Here is a 15,009-nt window from a genome sequence, read left to right on the forward strand (position 1 = left end):
GAAATTGTTTTTTTTTATAATTCTCTTCTAAGTAAATGAGAGTGATAGCGATTATTTGTTTTACCCTTTTATTTTCTATTTTTGTAACGAATAAATCTATATTTTTTACATACAATTTTTACCTTATATTTTTATTTTTTTAAATGAATCTATATTTTTTACATACAATATTTTGCTCGAACAATCAATCTCGAACTTGGAAAAAAAATTTAATACCCTTTGATAACTTCGTATCTGGTCCAATCAATTAATATTCTTTTTTTTTTTTTTTTTTTCATAATAATAGGTAACCACAATGTATGATTGGTATATTTTTCTTAATAATATAATTAAACATTATATGATTGGAAAGGAACTATTTTTTCGGGTACCCTCCATGCCCAATACACACTATAATATCATATTACTAATATTCATTATTTTTTTTTAGTATTCATACACCTAGGGTCAAAACAGTTGGTTAACGGGCCTAAAGAGTGGGCCTAAATGCAGAGATGGGCGGCCCATATCCAGCGACACCATCTTCTTATACTGCACGGTTTGTCTACAAACCCTAACCCTCCTCGATCAGACAAAACCATAGTACGTGACTGCGAGGTTGCAGCAGCTTTGAAGATCAATGGGTACTTTCTCTCTCTAACCTGATCTACTCTATTAGCATAAACTGTTTTATCATATCAATTGATCATTTCATAGTAGCATCTTAGATTTGCATTTGATACCATTTGAAGTGTATATTCAACGTATGTTATCGGGGTTACATGTGTGTGTTTATTTGTATACATTTCGGTGAAAATATAGGGGCATACACGTACGTGTCGGAGTTATGGAGGAAGAAGCAATCAGATGTGATGAGGTTCTTGCTGAGAGTCAGGTGCTGGGAGTACCGCCAGCTTCCTTCTATTGTTCGTGTCACTCATCCCACACGCCCTGATAAGGCTCGCCGTTTGGGCTACAAAGCCAAGCAGGTAATGAATTTAGGTTCGTTATATACAGATGCATACACCCAAATATATGTGTGCGTGTATGTGTTACAATGTTTTTGGTTTATGGATTTTTTTGTATGAATGCTTAATTTTGGTTTTCCAAAATTCAGATTTTTAAATTATTTATGTTTCGTGATGGTGTGTGGTGACCTCTGTTATTATAATTTTGGAGTCACTTCGGTTGATTATATTTGGTTGATTATATTTGTTCAATGTGTCATTACCAGTTATTAATGGATGAAGAGACGGACGATTTACTAGTGCCTGCGTGTGTTTTTTTGTTTGAATTGTGCTCAGATTTGTGTTTGCTTTACGTCTATTTTGATCATATATAGTGGGTCACTTGTTATACATGTTTAAGTTTTAATCTGCTCTATTAGAGATCTTTTGAATGCTTATTGATGTGTTTCTTGGATTGCCAAACTAAGCTATAACAAAATTTGAGGATTCTTACACAAATGAAATGAGAAGGATCTCTCCCCCTTGTAGCTGCTGCTGTCGTTTTCCTTCACTCCTCTATTGTTTGCAGGTCTTACATTACTATGAAGAATAGTTTAGATATGAATAACCAATTGCATATTGAATTTAAGTAAAATCTTACATTACTATGGAGAATAGTTTAGATATGAATAACCAATTGCATAATGACTTATACTTGAATTTGTCTAACCTACACATTTTATATATTTTTTAATGTTCTTATAGTCAGAAGATATTGAGATATTGGTTGCACCAGGCATACCACGTCATTGGCATGCCCACCCAACGAAAATGCAGCATATTAACTTGTCAGGTTTTTTATTAGTAGGTGGGACCAATTTTATAGGATGTTGCATTTTCATTGGGTAGGTATACTAATGATGTGGTATGCTTGGCACACCCAATATCTTCTCCAAAAGTTGGCGTTTTTAATTATTTGTTTTTATTTACTATTGAGTTGTGTATGAGCAATACATCACATTTCTTAGGACTTGGAGTCTTCCACTAGCCAACCCTCTAGTGCAAGAGCAACCGTTCCCTTAATTGAGCTCATCCTGGTTTGCCTTTCCCCATGCTTGCTTGTGTAAACACTTATTGCCTCCCTCACAAATGTTGTATGAAATTTAGAAAAGTTAAAACCATATTAAAAATCAAATATATGAATGTTTTACCGAGGTGGGCATGTAGTTGGAGAGCTGCCATAATTATGTATTTCTGTATATATGCATATACATTTGTAATTATACACATGCATTCACACAATGTTACGTGCTTGCTATGTTCCTGTGTAATGCTATAAGGACTAACTGATTATTATGGTTTATAAATTATGCAAAATATATTAATTTTACTTATCATTAAGTAATTTTTTCAAATATAAATATTTGTTATATGTTAAAAGATATGTCTCTATAGCCATGCTCTTGATGTGTTCATGCCTTGCTTTTTAAAGATTTGTTGTGTTGGTGTATCCGTATCATGTTGCACTATCTTTGTATGTTTCTTTTGTCCATAGATGGCATCCATACTGAAAATAATGATGTATATAACATAGGAGACTGATGATTCATTTTGACCTTGTGAAATTTGCTACTCATTGTACTTTTGCCTTAACTTTTAATAAAGTGGAGTTAAGTGGGCTCTAAACTGATTGCACGTGTGATGATTTAGTGATTTACATAATATAGTGGTCTCTGTATACATTTTTTATCCTGTGAACTTCGCATCATGCCTCATAACTAAATGGAGTAAAGTTAGACGCGAGGGCTTTCAATTGCTGGCTTGATTGACTACTTTGTGTGTGTGTGTGTGTGTCTGTATCCTAGATGCTAGGTCTTATTGAATGACAATCAACTGTAACTTGAAATACATGTGTGTTTTTAACGTTTTGAAACACAAAATATAAAACCAGTCAACGGAGTGAATGTTTTTCCTTTCCAAAAATGGTTTCCCCAATCTTTTATTGTTCTTGCTTTATTTGGGTTGCCATTCTATGTGCGCACGCGTGGGACACCGTTTCAGGTGAATGTCTGCATTGCTTGTTTTCGTGTTTTGGAAGGTGTTGAACAGCTCAGCCTTTGCCTTTTGTTATCACTTCACTTGGGCCATTGCTGATTCATCTAGGCTATAATACCTTCTATTTTGTGGGTATATCTTCTGAGATGGTGACATCATTAAATTTTGTTAGGGTTATGTGGTCTACCGTGTCCGTGTTAGAAGAGGTGGCCGCAAGAGGCCTGTTTCCAAGGGTATTGTGTATGGTAAGCCCACAAACCAAGGTGTTACTCAACTGAAATTCCAGCGCAGCAAGAGGTCAGTTGCAGAGGAACGTGCTGGTCGGAAGTTGGGCGGTCTTAAGGTTGTCAATTCGTACTGGACCAATGAGGTTTGTGGCTTAACTCCAATGTTTATTTATTTATTATTATTATTTTGTTGCATTTCTTGTTCGTTTCTGTTTATACTTAAATTTCCTTGATGTAGGATTCAACTTATAAGTATTATGAGGTAATCCTGGTTGATGCTGCACACAATGCTATCCGGAATGACCCAAGAATCAACTGGATCTGCAACCCTGTCCACAAGCACAGGGAGCTCCGTGGGCTCACTTCTGCTGGAAAGAAATACAGGGGCTTGCGTGGAAAGGGTCACAGACACCACAAGGCACGACCTTCTCGCAGGGCAACCTGGAAAAGGAACAACACCCTCTCCCTCCGTCGTTACCGTTAACTTTGTTGTTATTTCTTGGTATTTTGGCACTATTATATGAATTTTGTTTGGATGACATTGAGAGTAACTTAAATTTCTGCATTGTATTTGATAGTTGTTTCTAAAATTGCACTAGACATGAATTTACTTTAAGTTTGATTCACTATTTGAATGCAAATTGTTTTTGAACGTCCGAAACTAATTGACCCAGGGCTCCAGTTGGCATGCCAAGCAGAAGCCAAATTATGTGTTTTCTTTTAGCCAAAAAGTGTGCATGATATGTGAAACAACATTTGATATGTGCAATATGTTCTGTTTATGCTTTTGTTCATAACATGTTAGGTGTTGGTTTACCAAAAGGTTGCGACTGGTGGGAATGCGGGATTTTGTTGCAACAGACATTTCATTCCCTTATGTAATGTCCATCTAGAATGGAACAGAGGGTAGAGAAGTTTGTATGCCGTGTGCAGCAGTTTCAATGAATTTGAAGCCAACAGGTTGCGACTGGTGGGAATGTGGGATTTTGATCCAAAAGACATGTCATTTGTTTGCGTGTGAGTGTTGTTGGACGATTCTTCTGGCTGATTAAAGAGTACACCAGGCTCATGTTGTAACGACCCTAGCTGATGTCAAAATTTTAAAAAATTCGGCATAACCTTCCCTAAAAATGGGCCATCAATAACCTATCCCAATACACAAAACATATAAAATCATCCAGCATCCCATTCATCCGTTCATTACACCTCAACATAGTTCCTCTATGGTAGAACATCCACACACCAATTAATCTAAATTATCATAATTACAGTCCCAAAATACATGATTAATATTTAAAATCCCTGTCTTACAACGGTACATGATACAATTTCATGGAAACATATACTATAATTTCATTAGTTTCATTTACATCAAACAAAAGATAAGTTCGTTCTTAAGTTACAAGCCATGAATACTAACTTAGTTACATTTCCACAACTACGAATATACATAGAACGGTCAAAATACAAAATAGCAAACAACCTTCTAACAACTTTCAAGCTTGAGGTGGATTGTCGTCCACCAGTTCATTTCCAAGACCTGAAAAAAATAATATAAATAGTAGGGTGAGCATAAAGCTCAGCAGGTGACACTTAAGACACACATCTTATGTCCTTGTGAATCCAAACAAAGCATAGGCCAATGGGAAATGGGGATCATACAATGTCGGGAAATAATACAGCATAACGATTCAATCTCAAGTATATCCAATGTAATGGTATGAGATGCAATGCATGCTAGTGTCGCTCCCCATTTTCATAATCCAAAACATTGTTTCCAAACTGTTAATACAGCCCGCTCTTTAGTAGCCCCGCCGCGACACGAGAGGAGGATTGGCTAGTGTCCCTGACCCTTGGTAACCCCGCGGCGTCATTATGGGGCCCAGCTAGCTCAACCACGCTAGGGCGACTCCCTAGTCCCCTCTAGGCTATATTAACCTCCGGCCCGTTGGTAACCCCGCAGCGATCAGGTTTCGTATAAAACCATTTCATCAAAAACACTTCCCTGAAATTCCCCATATTTATTTCAAGAACAATTTCTCCCATTTCATGCAAACCCAATGGTATGTGCATGTATATATGTTCCATATATTCAATGTCATGGCATTTAAAATTCTACGCCATAAAATTAAACATTCAACATGTTCAACATCTCCTAAGTAATTATTAACACATTAAGATACAACAAAATATATTTAAGCATGCTTTACACATAAAACAACTCACATTCATACACATGAATTTCTCTAGACAACATTTAAAATAATCATTGATACAATTAACTTCTAATTAAGCATGCTTGGCACAACAAATGATTATAACTTACAATGGAACAAGAATGTAGTGGATTAAGGTGTCCCTACCTCAAAATGAGCAAAATCCCTAGAAATGGGTTCTTAAATTCGAGCTCCCAAAGAGGATCAAAAGTTGAAATTTCTGGTACTAGCACGTAGAGCTCGTCGTGCTCGTCGTTTTGTCTCAAACGGCACCTTAAACCGATAAGAGATGAGGGAGAAATCAAGAGTGAAAGCTTGCAAAAGAAAAAGAAATACAAAGAAGCAGAGAGCTGCGAGACAGAAGAAACAACACAGAGAAAAAAAAAAAAAGAATAAAAAACTTGGTCGTATGACCACTTAAACTTGTGGGTCCCACACATTTTTTTTTTTTTTTCTTTTTATCTTTTTCTTTTGCCTTTTTAAGTTACAGACATTACACCTGTTAGGGGTTTATCTTTTAAAGGAACCATTGGGTTTGACAATTCTTCTGGATGATTAAAGAGTACACCATGCTCCTATTAGTCACATTTTCTCATCCACTCTCTTTTCTTCTCTACTCTCTCCACTAAACTCCCTCCCTATTCATGACTACTCTCACGGGTTTAACAAATTGTTTTCAAATGATTACACTTCAAGGGCTAGCCCATTAAATATTTGAGACATGCATAACTGGAACTAAAAGGATTTGTTACATGTGAGAATGCATGCTAATTTGAATAGTTGTTCAAGTGCTATAGGAAACAGAATATCTTTTATGTTTTACTAGATGGGAGCAAAAAGTTGTCTTTTATCTTGAATATAATTCTGAAAATTCATAAATTGTCCATACATTGTGATAACCTAGGCTCCTGATTAGTTTTCAATTCCAAGTCTTTACCAATGCTTGTAGTTTATGCTTTGTTTGTGACCAAATTTAAGTATTTCATTATATTGTTAAGATGAAACCTCAAGATCGTCAATACTGCCTTGAAAGGATGATCAATGATGATGGTGCTCGTTCAGGTATACGTTATGAAGACTCCTACTAACCTGGCCATTTATATATAATGTATGTGCATGTTTGTGCGAACTAAAACCCAACCAAACAAAAAAGGAAACTTTTTTCTCCGTAAGAAACATTTTATTTGTTAGATTGATCAAGCTTTCACCAACTAAAAATGCACATTCTATACGCGGGGGAGGGGAAGAAAGCACATTATAATATCAAGGAATCGTTACAGAACTTTACAGCCTTCCTTCAATATAGCTCTCTTTAAGATTCTGCAGTGCTTGTCGGATTGAATCTTCATCTTGGCTGGAATATTTCAAGCATATCAGCTGTTGAGCAACATGGTAAGCCTTCTGGATGTCATTATATCGCAGGCTGTTTACTGCAATCCTCTTTTCTTTCTGTAAATACAGAAGAGGGGTAAAATGAACTGCTAGTCCACAACTAACATATCATATAATAAATAATTTAGAATTTGGTGTTGATAAATTGTGGTTGGATAGCCATTTTCTTCTGAAATATATATCTTCGGATATATTCAAATGGTCATTACACAGTGCTGCGGAGAATACACAAAATGGAGATAGACGAAACTTTTGGTATCGTTTTTCACAAAATGCTTGCTCTCAAACTCAAGTCCACGTACTCAAATGAAGGCTTTTATTATATAAACTAGCCAGCGCTACCTTTCAAAAAGAAAAAATATTGGGGCTTGATATCACATGAAAGGATTTTCAATATATGTCTATGGGTTTTCGAGCAAATAGCCTGGAACTTTGGTTCTTCTCCTGTCTTTGAAAACTATATTAGAACTAAATAATCCATGATTTCCCCTACATTTTGAAAGAATTATCAAGTTTACATCATTTTTTTTCAAGAAAATTTTGATAGATGAAATTACCTGTTTAACTTGTACTTCTCCACGTCAAATGCTAAATTGTCGGTTACAATTTTTTCTATTTATGGTACCATTCATAAAATTCTTTCAAGTTTTCCAATTTTCAAGCATAGCACGAGGTTCAAGCGGGCTTATGAATTATGCAACTAAAAGCTGGAGGATAGTCAGACAAGATCTGCTAACATCTAATGCACATTTCTTGGCCGAGAGTAGACCAATACTCAATAAAGTTACCTTTTCTTTGATCCTTGACGTGATTCTTATGGCTGTTTCTATCACCGAGCTAGGTAATCCAGCCACTCCTGCTAATAAAAGGCCATAGTGCGGTACATGTCGTGGTCCATCCTTGAGTTGAAACTGGTCAAGTAAAATGGAACTTTGTTCAGAACTTTCTGCTTTACAATGAAAACTTTATCCCATCAAAAGAACTTTAGAAGTCCCACCTTGAAATCCAAGTGATTGTTTTTTATGTCAACATGAAAGTGAAGAATTTTCACATTAGGATAGATGGTGGCTAATTCTGATAGGTTTTCCATATGGGTGGAAAATATAGTATACCTGCAAATCAACCAGGAAGGTATCTCAGAATGGTGCAACAGCTTTCATAAAGTGCTTGCCAGGTCGGGTAAAAAAATATGAGACTGATCAGATTATTTAAAATGTCAACTTTCTATTAGAAACCATTGTGATGACTTATATTCTGTTCAGAAGTATAGACAGCCAGGCATTGAGCATGATAGTTTCAGCAGGATAAGCTATATTGTGTGCCTACATTAGTGCTACAATTGTCATTACTTTTTCGGTGATTCAAAGAGTGAATCTCATTTTCAATATTTGGCAGCCTCTGGTGATTCTTAACAGAACAGTGACTCGGAACTATGAAATAAAAGGTTTCAGCTCCTTGTACTAATCAAAAAAAAAAAAAAAAGTTTCAGCTCCTTGAAACCTTTCTAGCAGAAAAAAGGAGAAGAAAATTAATAATAGATTCTGTATAAAAAACATAAAAGGGGTATTGCCAGCACCATCTGGCTTCTTTGACAACATTCTAAATGAAACCTTGATGACCAAAATTATATGGCTTTTGAAACAGCAAAAACGGCTCAGTAAATGGCCCTTCTTTCGGATTAAAAAGTTCAAATGTGAACCGATTAAGGCAGGCTCCCGACACATTTTCTTTTTAAGCAAAAAGCATAAGATGAAATGATTCAGGGGGCATAACACTTTTATGAGAATATAGAAGTAATCATATATACTAGGGAAAAAAAAGAAAAGGTCATCATATATTGGAAAACAGCGTAACAAAATAAAAGCGAGAAATATAGCCGTCAAAAGATATCAATAGAAGACAACAGAAATGACTAAAATACTAAATGATGGCGCGGCACAAACAATTTACATACTAGTCAGAAATAACGAAGGTAAAACTAATGCCCATTATTAAAAGGTATTCCTGCCTTTAATGTTTTCTTTAATAGGTAAAATCTAACACAGACTATCCTGTTTCAACAAATTGGTTGGAAGGTTGTTTACTAGCTGTCATCGCATCAATTGTTATGATTATTGCAACCGCTAATAAATGATCAACTTTTCCTACTTCTGGCGATTCATCATCAAATTTCTTAACCTTATTTGTAAGCAGACACAAAAGGTGATACCATAAACTGTAGTTGAGACAGATTTAAAGTTAGCTATTTATACAGCACATTTATCTGTTTAAATTCGATGAAGAAATGTAAAATTTAAGTGGATAAGTGGTTACGCTTTGAGTGCTAATAGATGCTCGCAGCAGCTCCACGCAACTGCAAATCCATCAGAGGAAGATGTAGCTCTCCCCAGTTCATCCATAACTATCAGACTCCTGTATTCAGCATAGAAAATTCAGTTCGGTACAATATTTAAAGAAACTGACACACATTTCAAAGCCTTGATAACAGTTTTGCGGTGTATGTACCTCTGAGAGGCGTTCTGCATGATAAAAGCTGTCTCTTTCATCTCTGTCATGAACTGTAAAAACCAAATCCTTTAAGAACACTGTACTTTCTCCTACATTGACTCGTAAAGGGGAAAAAACTCTATTTCAAGTAAATTGGACTTTTTTTTAGGCTCAGTTTGTTTCGACGTAAAATATTCTTTTTGAATTTTTTTTTTTTTTCCAGGTAAAATATTCTTTTATTTTTACTTTTTTGGTGTTTGGCAAAGGTCTACATCAAGGTTGAGGTCGAGTCCATCGGGCAGGGCATGTAAAATAACTTGCCGAAAATTGATGGATAAGTGATTTTTATTAAATTTTAATATTTTTTTTCTTCGCAAATATTTTACGGAACAACCAAATACCAGAAAATAAAAAAATATTTTCTGAAAAATATTTTACGTCCAAACAAACAGAGCCTTAGTGGAAAATGGTTTCGTAGTTCACTTAGGCATCTGTCAGGCATTTTCTTTATTTTTTTCCCCAGAACTTTCTGATAATCATAATATCCTGAATCCTACTTTTATTTTAGTGGTGCCACCAGCTCAATGTCCAACGACCAGGCTTATGGTCAGGGCTAAGCACGGGTACAGAAAAACAATTAATACATTGATTTAAAGTATTATTTATTCAAAAATTAAAAGTACGTCAAGAACATGAAATCAACTCTGCAATCATTAAATGGAAAAAGAGGACAAAGAATATGATAAATAACCATCATACATTGAGAAAGCTAAGAATGAGAAGTAGTTCCATATGCTTTATTCACACATGATACGATATAGAAAAAGGTTATATTTTCATAAACTAAAAGTCAACATTTTATACCGTACTAGAGTTCGATTCAATATTGTCCACAGTCCCCATCCTCGTAAATATACGATCAGTTACCCTAAGAGTTGCAAAGCGAGCAGGAACATAGCAACCAATCTGAGCAAGGATGACTATCAGACACACTTGTTGAAGATAAGTACTTTTCCCACTCCTGAATGAAACAAGATATGGTTATACTCCAGTGTAAAAATGCTTGCTATTACCATTATTAAATATTTAAAGTAATCCTTGCATAAGAAAGTTTCATTGTAAATTGCCTCAAAGCCCAAATGGGATCTTATGGGAAAGAGGACAGGTAAAATCCCAGTAAAAACCTGTAAGCAATACTCAATGAAAGGACTTGAAGCACAGGCTCACTGGTCCGTGGAAGAACACAATTTTACCTCCTTATTTTATGTTAGACCACCTTAATAAGCTATGCTAGTTACTCATGATCCTTTTCTGAAGACAAGTTATCTTAAATTCTTACCTGAGAACTTCATTCAAGACCTTAGCATTCAAACAATTTAGCTCACATTTGTGACCCTTTTTTTTTTAAAGATCCCAGTAGTACAAGTTATTTAACAATGTAGCAAAGAACAGATTGAAGTGGAAGCATGACAAAAATTATTTCAGACCTACAATTACATTTAGTTTTCCTGGTGACTAATGACTAATTAAATTATTTGAAATGTAATGCCATAATTTTGGTGTTATCAGTGATCAATCCCATTATCCTATACATGTTTGATTAGCACCTATAGATATACTGAAATCTACTGTCATGATCTCACTCCAAAATTCTTGTTTTTATTGATTAAAATAAGATAGAACCATATGTAGTTCAAAAATGACTGAACATTTTAGTTCAAAGAAGAATCTTAGAGCTATTTACCTCATTTTTTTGAAGTTCTTTTATAAAGTATTATTAATGTTTGTTCTTTGCCCCATTAAGAACATATGCCTCAAAATATATGTTTACCTTTCATGATACAGTGCTTGAGTAAACTTCAATACAAAGAATCCATGCCAAGAAAAAGAACTTTCATGGTAGGTTCTCTTACATGTTTGGGCCCATGACAATTACCATGTTCGACGCTTCAGAAAGAAAGATATTGTTGGGCTGCAAAATAGAAGTTAAACCGCCAATTTCTTGAATGCATGAATGATTTAGCAATTGTCAACCGAAAAATACTAATAATGTTCTTTAGTGGAAAATTTTCAAACGCAACAAAATTAATGAGAAAATAAATGAAACTTACAATGAAATCATTGTGTATGCTTTCTAGGATAGGGTGTCTTCCAGCATCAATTGCCAATGGGCCATCATCTGCAGTAACATGACAAAATCAAACACTCCTCTCATTGCAGTTTTGAAGTCATCGATAGAAATCAAGGGAGAGAACCAAAGTCACCTGTAAATTGAGGTCTTGTATATTGATCAACAGGCTTTGTGGATACTGTATGAGCAAATGAATTGACAATCATATCTAAAAGGCACAAAGCCTCTGCGAGCAAGGTGAGCACAGAAACATCCTCCCTTATGCCATCAACCAGTGCTACATGTAATACAAAAAATGATAATAAATATTAAATCTTTAAAGCATGTCCAACACTTGAAAATAAAGTGACTAAGAAGAATATAAAGAATAGAATAACTGTTGATCGAACACCCAGCACATAGAAGCAGGTAGTCATAACATCTATCTAATGCGTCTAGCCATGCACTTGATTGAGTCCAAAAAATAAGATCTCCAATAAAAGATAAAAGCTAATGTATAAGATATATGAAACTGAAGATGCATTACATCTATCAGGTTTAAACCAACCTTCCAGGCAAAGTTCTGTCCGTATATAGCATTCGCCAGCTGCAGACTTGTTCCTCATGTTTAGCTGCAATTTTTTTATGAAACGAATCAGGATGAATTAAATCTGCACACATATAAACATACATAAAGACAAGTGGTCGCACAAAAATATACATATAAAAATGCTTGTAGTACTTCTTGATCTTTCACATGCATTACATATCATTCTCAATTAAATTAAATAGAAAAGCTAAAACTTAAGCACAGCCTAAAAAATGACGAGTCAAAATAATCAATTCACAAAGACAACCTTAAAGATAAATGGCATCACGTTCAAATAAAGAAGAATACAAGGATAGAATGAGCCTCAAGCTCCAGTTGTTGACAGTCTGCCCCATGACAAAAATAAAATTAAAAATTCATGTTCTCAATAGATGGAACAGATAAGAAACCCTCGAGATGCAAAAAAAATGGCATGAGATCTAAAAAGATCGAGCACCATATGATATAGAAGTCTAGCGATTTGAAATTTTAATTTTATGAAACACTAACACAGATTTCTCAGCCAACCCTTTCAGAGTGAACATCCATCCTCTGAGAATGTTGAAACAAAACTGTAAATTACTAATCCAATTTGAACCAGATCTTCTGATCAGAGTATCAATTCTTACTACTTTATTCTGACCATCATCCCATAAACAAAAGCAAGTATCAATGACCCAGGTAATAGAGGAAGATTTTATCAATCCACTGAAAATGTTAGAAAATGCCATTTCATATTTCAGAGATGGAGATCAACAACTTGAGGGGGTACAGAAAAAGTTCTTATACTGAGGATTAGATGCAAAAAAAAAATATATATATATGGAGGAGTTGCAGGGTGCAGAGAAAAAATTGAGAGGACCTAGAGGGGACACTGCACAAGAGAAGTGTTTAACTTTTCAAATGATATATGACAACTAGTAAGGACATATAAGAAAGCAACTTATCTGTTTACCTTGTGTCTACTAGCATCTCAATATATTATGTATAGTATATGTCTTATTATTTTTCCACTTTTGAGCTGTGTATTTCTTGTCTTCGTGTCTCAACATTTTAAAAAACTAACCAATCATAAATTGAAAATAAATAGCCAGTATAATAAATTACAAGTAGGAAATAAATTAATCATGTGTCTCATATATAATATAACTACATATACAAATTATTTATCACCGTGTCCTCATACTCTATCCCAACATATTTTTCAAAAATTCCATACCACCATGTCAAATTAATGTCCATGAAACAAACTAGTGCCATTTCCTAACTCCATTGGCATCCTACGGTTATCCTTCACTTGAATTCCCCAGTCAAATAAACATGGGACGTACCTTCACAAGGTGCCTCTCCTAACCAATGGGCCTCTTACACTCTTGATGTATCAACTTACCAATCAGGAACCATAAATTACAAACGAACTCATCGTAAATATAAAAGATGGCTTTCCAAATTCTCACACCATACAGCATGATTTAAATATCTCATTCATCTCTTGCACCTTACTCATACTCATTCAAGCCCTTCCACAGAAAGTTTGAACTTAACAAATTCAATTTGTCTGTAACAATCTGCATGCTTTGGTCACAGGGGACGAATAATAAGTGAAGAAAGTTGTGACTTGATCTTCATCAAAATAATTTTGCATTCTTGGGTAAGTATACCCTTTTCAAAGGTCTCTTCCAAAAGTCATTATGATTGCATCAAAAAATTTATTTCCCCAGAATTATGGCATCCAACAGAAATTTCAGGTAAGTAATAGAAATAGACTACCTTGAAATCTAAATTCTTAGAGAACTCAAAAGTATAGAACACCATCTACATAACCATAACCTCCTTTTACCTAGATTAATGCAACCCTGAAAGTGCCTCAGAACACCACAAAATTTATTCAATTCATCATACCCAAATGATAGGCCAGACAACAGTTTGGATATTGATTAAAATTCAAATGCAGAGACATTTTTCACGAGGACCAGATTTTGGAGGCAAAACAACAGAAACTGAACTTAATTCATGACGTCAAAGAGCAGTATCAGACCATTTAATTTTGATGATGTCAGCAAGTTTCAATCTCAGACCATAGACTAAAACCAAACACATGAAATAAGAATTATTTAAATGATCATAAATTTATAATACTCACAGAAGCCAGTTCCAGAGTTGAGCAATGTATATTGTTCCCATGTTTCATAACCTGATTTTTTCTCACAAGCTCATTAGAGGTCAGCAAAACCACTTGTGGAAATTCCTAGAATATAAAATAACAGAAAATATCTCCTTCACAACCTGAATGAATTTGCTAGGAAGCTTTCCCTGTATATCCTTCTGCGGAATGCTAAAGTAAAATCCCTGTCTATTGTTAAAAGGGATTTTCAAATTCGGCAGCTTGAAATCTTCACGGTACTTATTTGCAAGGTTGTGTATGGCTGTCAAATTAGTGTTGTTTAGTATGCAGCACAACAACACATCCAGAAAAAAATTGTAGCAGTAACAAGAAGAAAAACCTTCACTGGTGTCACAAAATGATCTCCGTGCAATGTCCAGAAATCCATCTATTCCAGCCTTTACTGCAAAACACTGCTGTGTCCGAGCGACAAAAGGAACCCTTGCATGAAGCACATCTTCATCGATTACCTCTCCAATTCTGAAATAAACTCACCTTTTTAAGAAAATAAGTTAAGTCCTTTAAAGTATCTATATCCATATGATTATTGACCGAGTATGTACAGAGTAAGATATCCATGATAAGAATGTACAGCAGAGCACAGAGCTACAAGAACAGTTTCCACATCGCTCCAATTACAATCATAGTTGGTAGCTTCAATGAAAAGTTTGTAACTTCTCTAGCTTGAAGTATACAATTTCTTAGCAGGTCAGGGAAAAATAACAGCAATTTTCTGATAATCAATGAAATTCCCATCACCATCATTGTAGAAGTTTGCTCCAAGTCTCAGGTTGAAAACACATCCTTTTCCTCATTCCCTTGTATCTAGAGCCATTTCCTTAC

The 15,009-nt window shown here is 35.0% G+C and overlaps 2 protein-coding genes across 2 annotated transcripts in view; one reads left to right on the forward strand and one right to left on the reverse strand.

The window, feature by feature from the left end:
- Positions 1–484: 484 nt before the first annotated feature.
- Positions 485–3,873, forward strand: LOC132283892 (large ribosomal subunit protein eL15-like). The gene is made up of 4 exons (XM_059785929.1): positions 485–623; positions 802–968; positions 3,154–3,351; positions 3,447–3,873. The coding sequence occupies exons 1-4, from the start codon at positions 620–622 to the stop codon at positions 3,690–3,692; spliced, it is 615 nt and encodes a 204-aa protein (XP_059641912.1). The 5' UTR covers positions 485–619; the 3' UTR covers positions 3,693–3,873.
- A 642-nt stretch (positions 3,874–4,515) lies between these two features.
- LOC132285906 (DNA mismatch repair protein MSH4) overlaps positions 4,516–15,009 on the reverse strand; it is a 33,128-nt gene continuing 22,634 nt past the window's right edge. Inside the window, exons 12-25 of the mRNA XM_059788138.1 lie at positions 14,507–14,646; positions 14,289–14,428; positions 14,146–14,196; positions 11,982–12,045; positions 11,568–11,711; positions 11,415–11,482; positions 11,217–11,275; positions 10,168–10,324; positions 9,322–9,374; positions 9,130–9,228; positions 7,814–7,928; positions 7,605–7,727; positions 6,708–6,873; positions 4,516–4,748 (exon numbers count right to left, since the gene is read on the reverse strand). Coding sequence (XP_059644121.1) covers positions 6,709–6,873; positions 7,605–7,727; positions 7,814–7,928; positions 9,130–9,228; positions 9,322–9,374; positions 10,168–10,324; positions 11,217–11,275; positions 11,415–11,482; positions 11,568–11,711; positions 11,982–12,045; positions 14,146–14,196; positions 14,289–14,428; positions 14,507–14,646 — 1,378 coding nt within the window. The 3' untranslated portion in view covers positions 4,516–4,748; position 6,708. The remainder of the gene's footprint in view (positions 4,749–6,707; positions 6,874–7,604; positions 7,728–7,813; positions 7,929–9,129; positions 9,229–9,321; positions 9,375–10,167; positions 10,325–11,216; positions 11,276–11,414; positions 11,483–11,567; positions 11,712–11,981; positions 12,046–14,145; positions 14,197–14,288; positions 14,429–14,506; positions 14,647–15,009) is intronic.

Source organism: Cornus florida, unplaced genomic scaffold, assembly GCF_030987335.1.
Source record: "Cornus florida cultivar Cherokee Brave unplaced genomic scaffold, ASM3098733v1 CherokeeBrave_3.0.0_Hap2_Chr11, whole genome shotgun sequence".
In the NCBI taxonomy this organism is placed as follows: Eukaryota; Viridiplantae; Streptophyta; class Magnoliopsida; order Cornales; family Cornaceae; genus Cornus; species Cornus florida.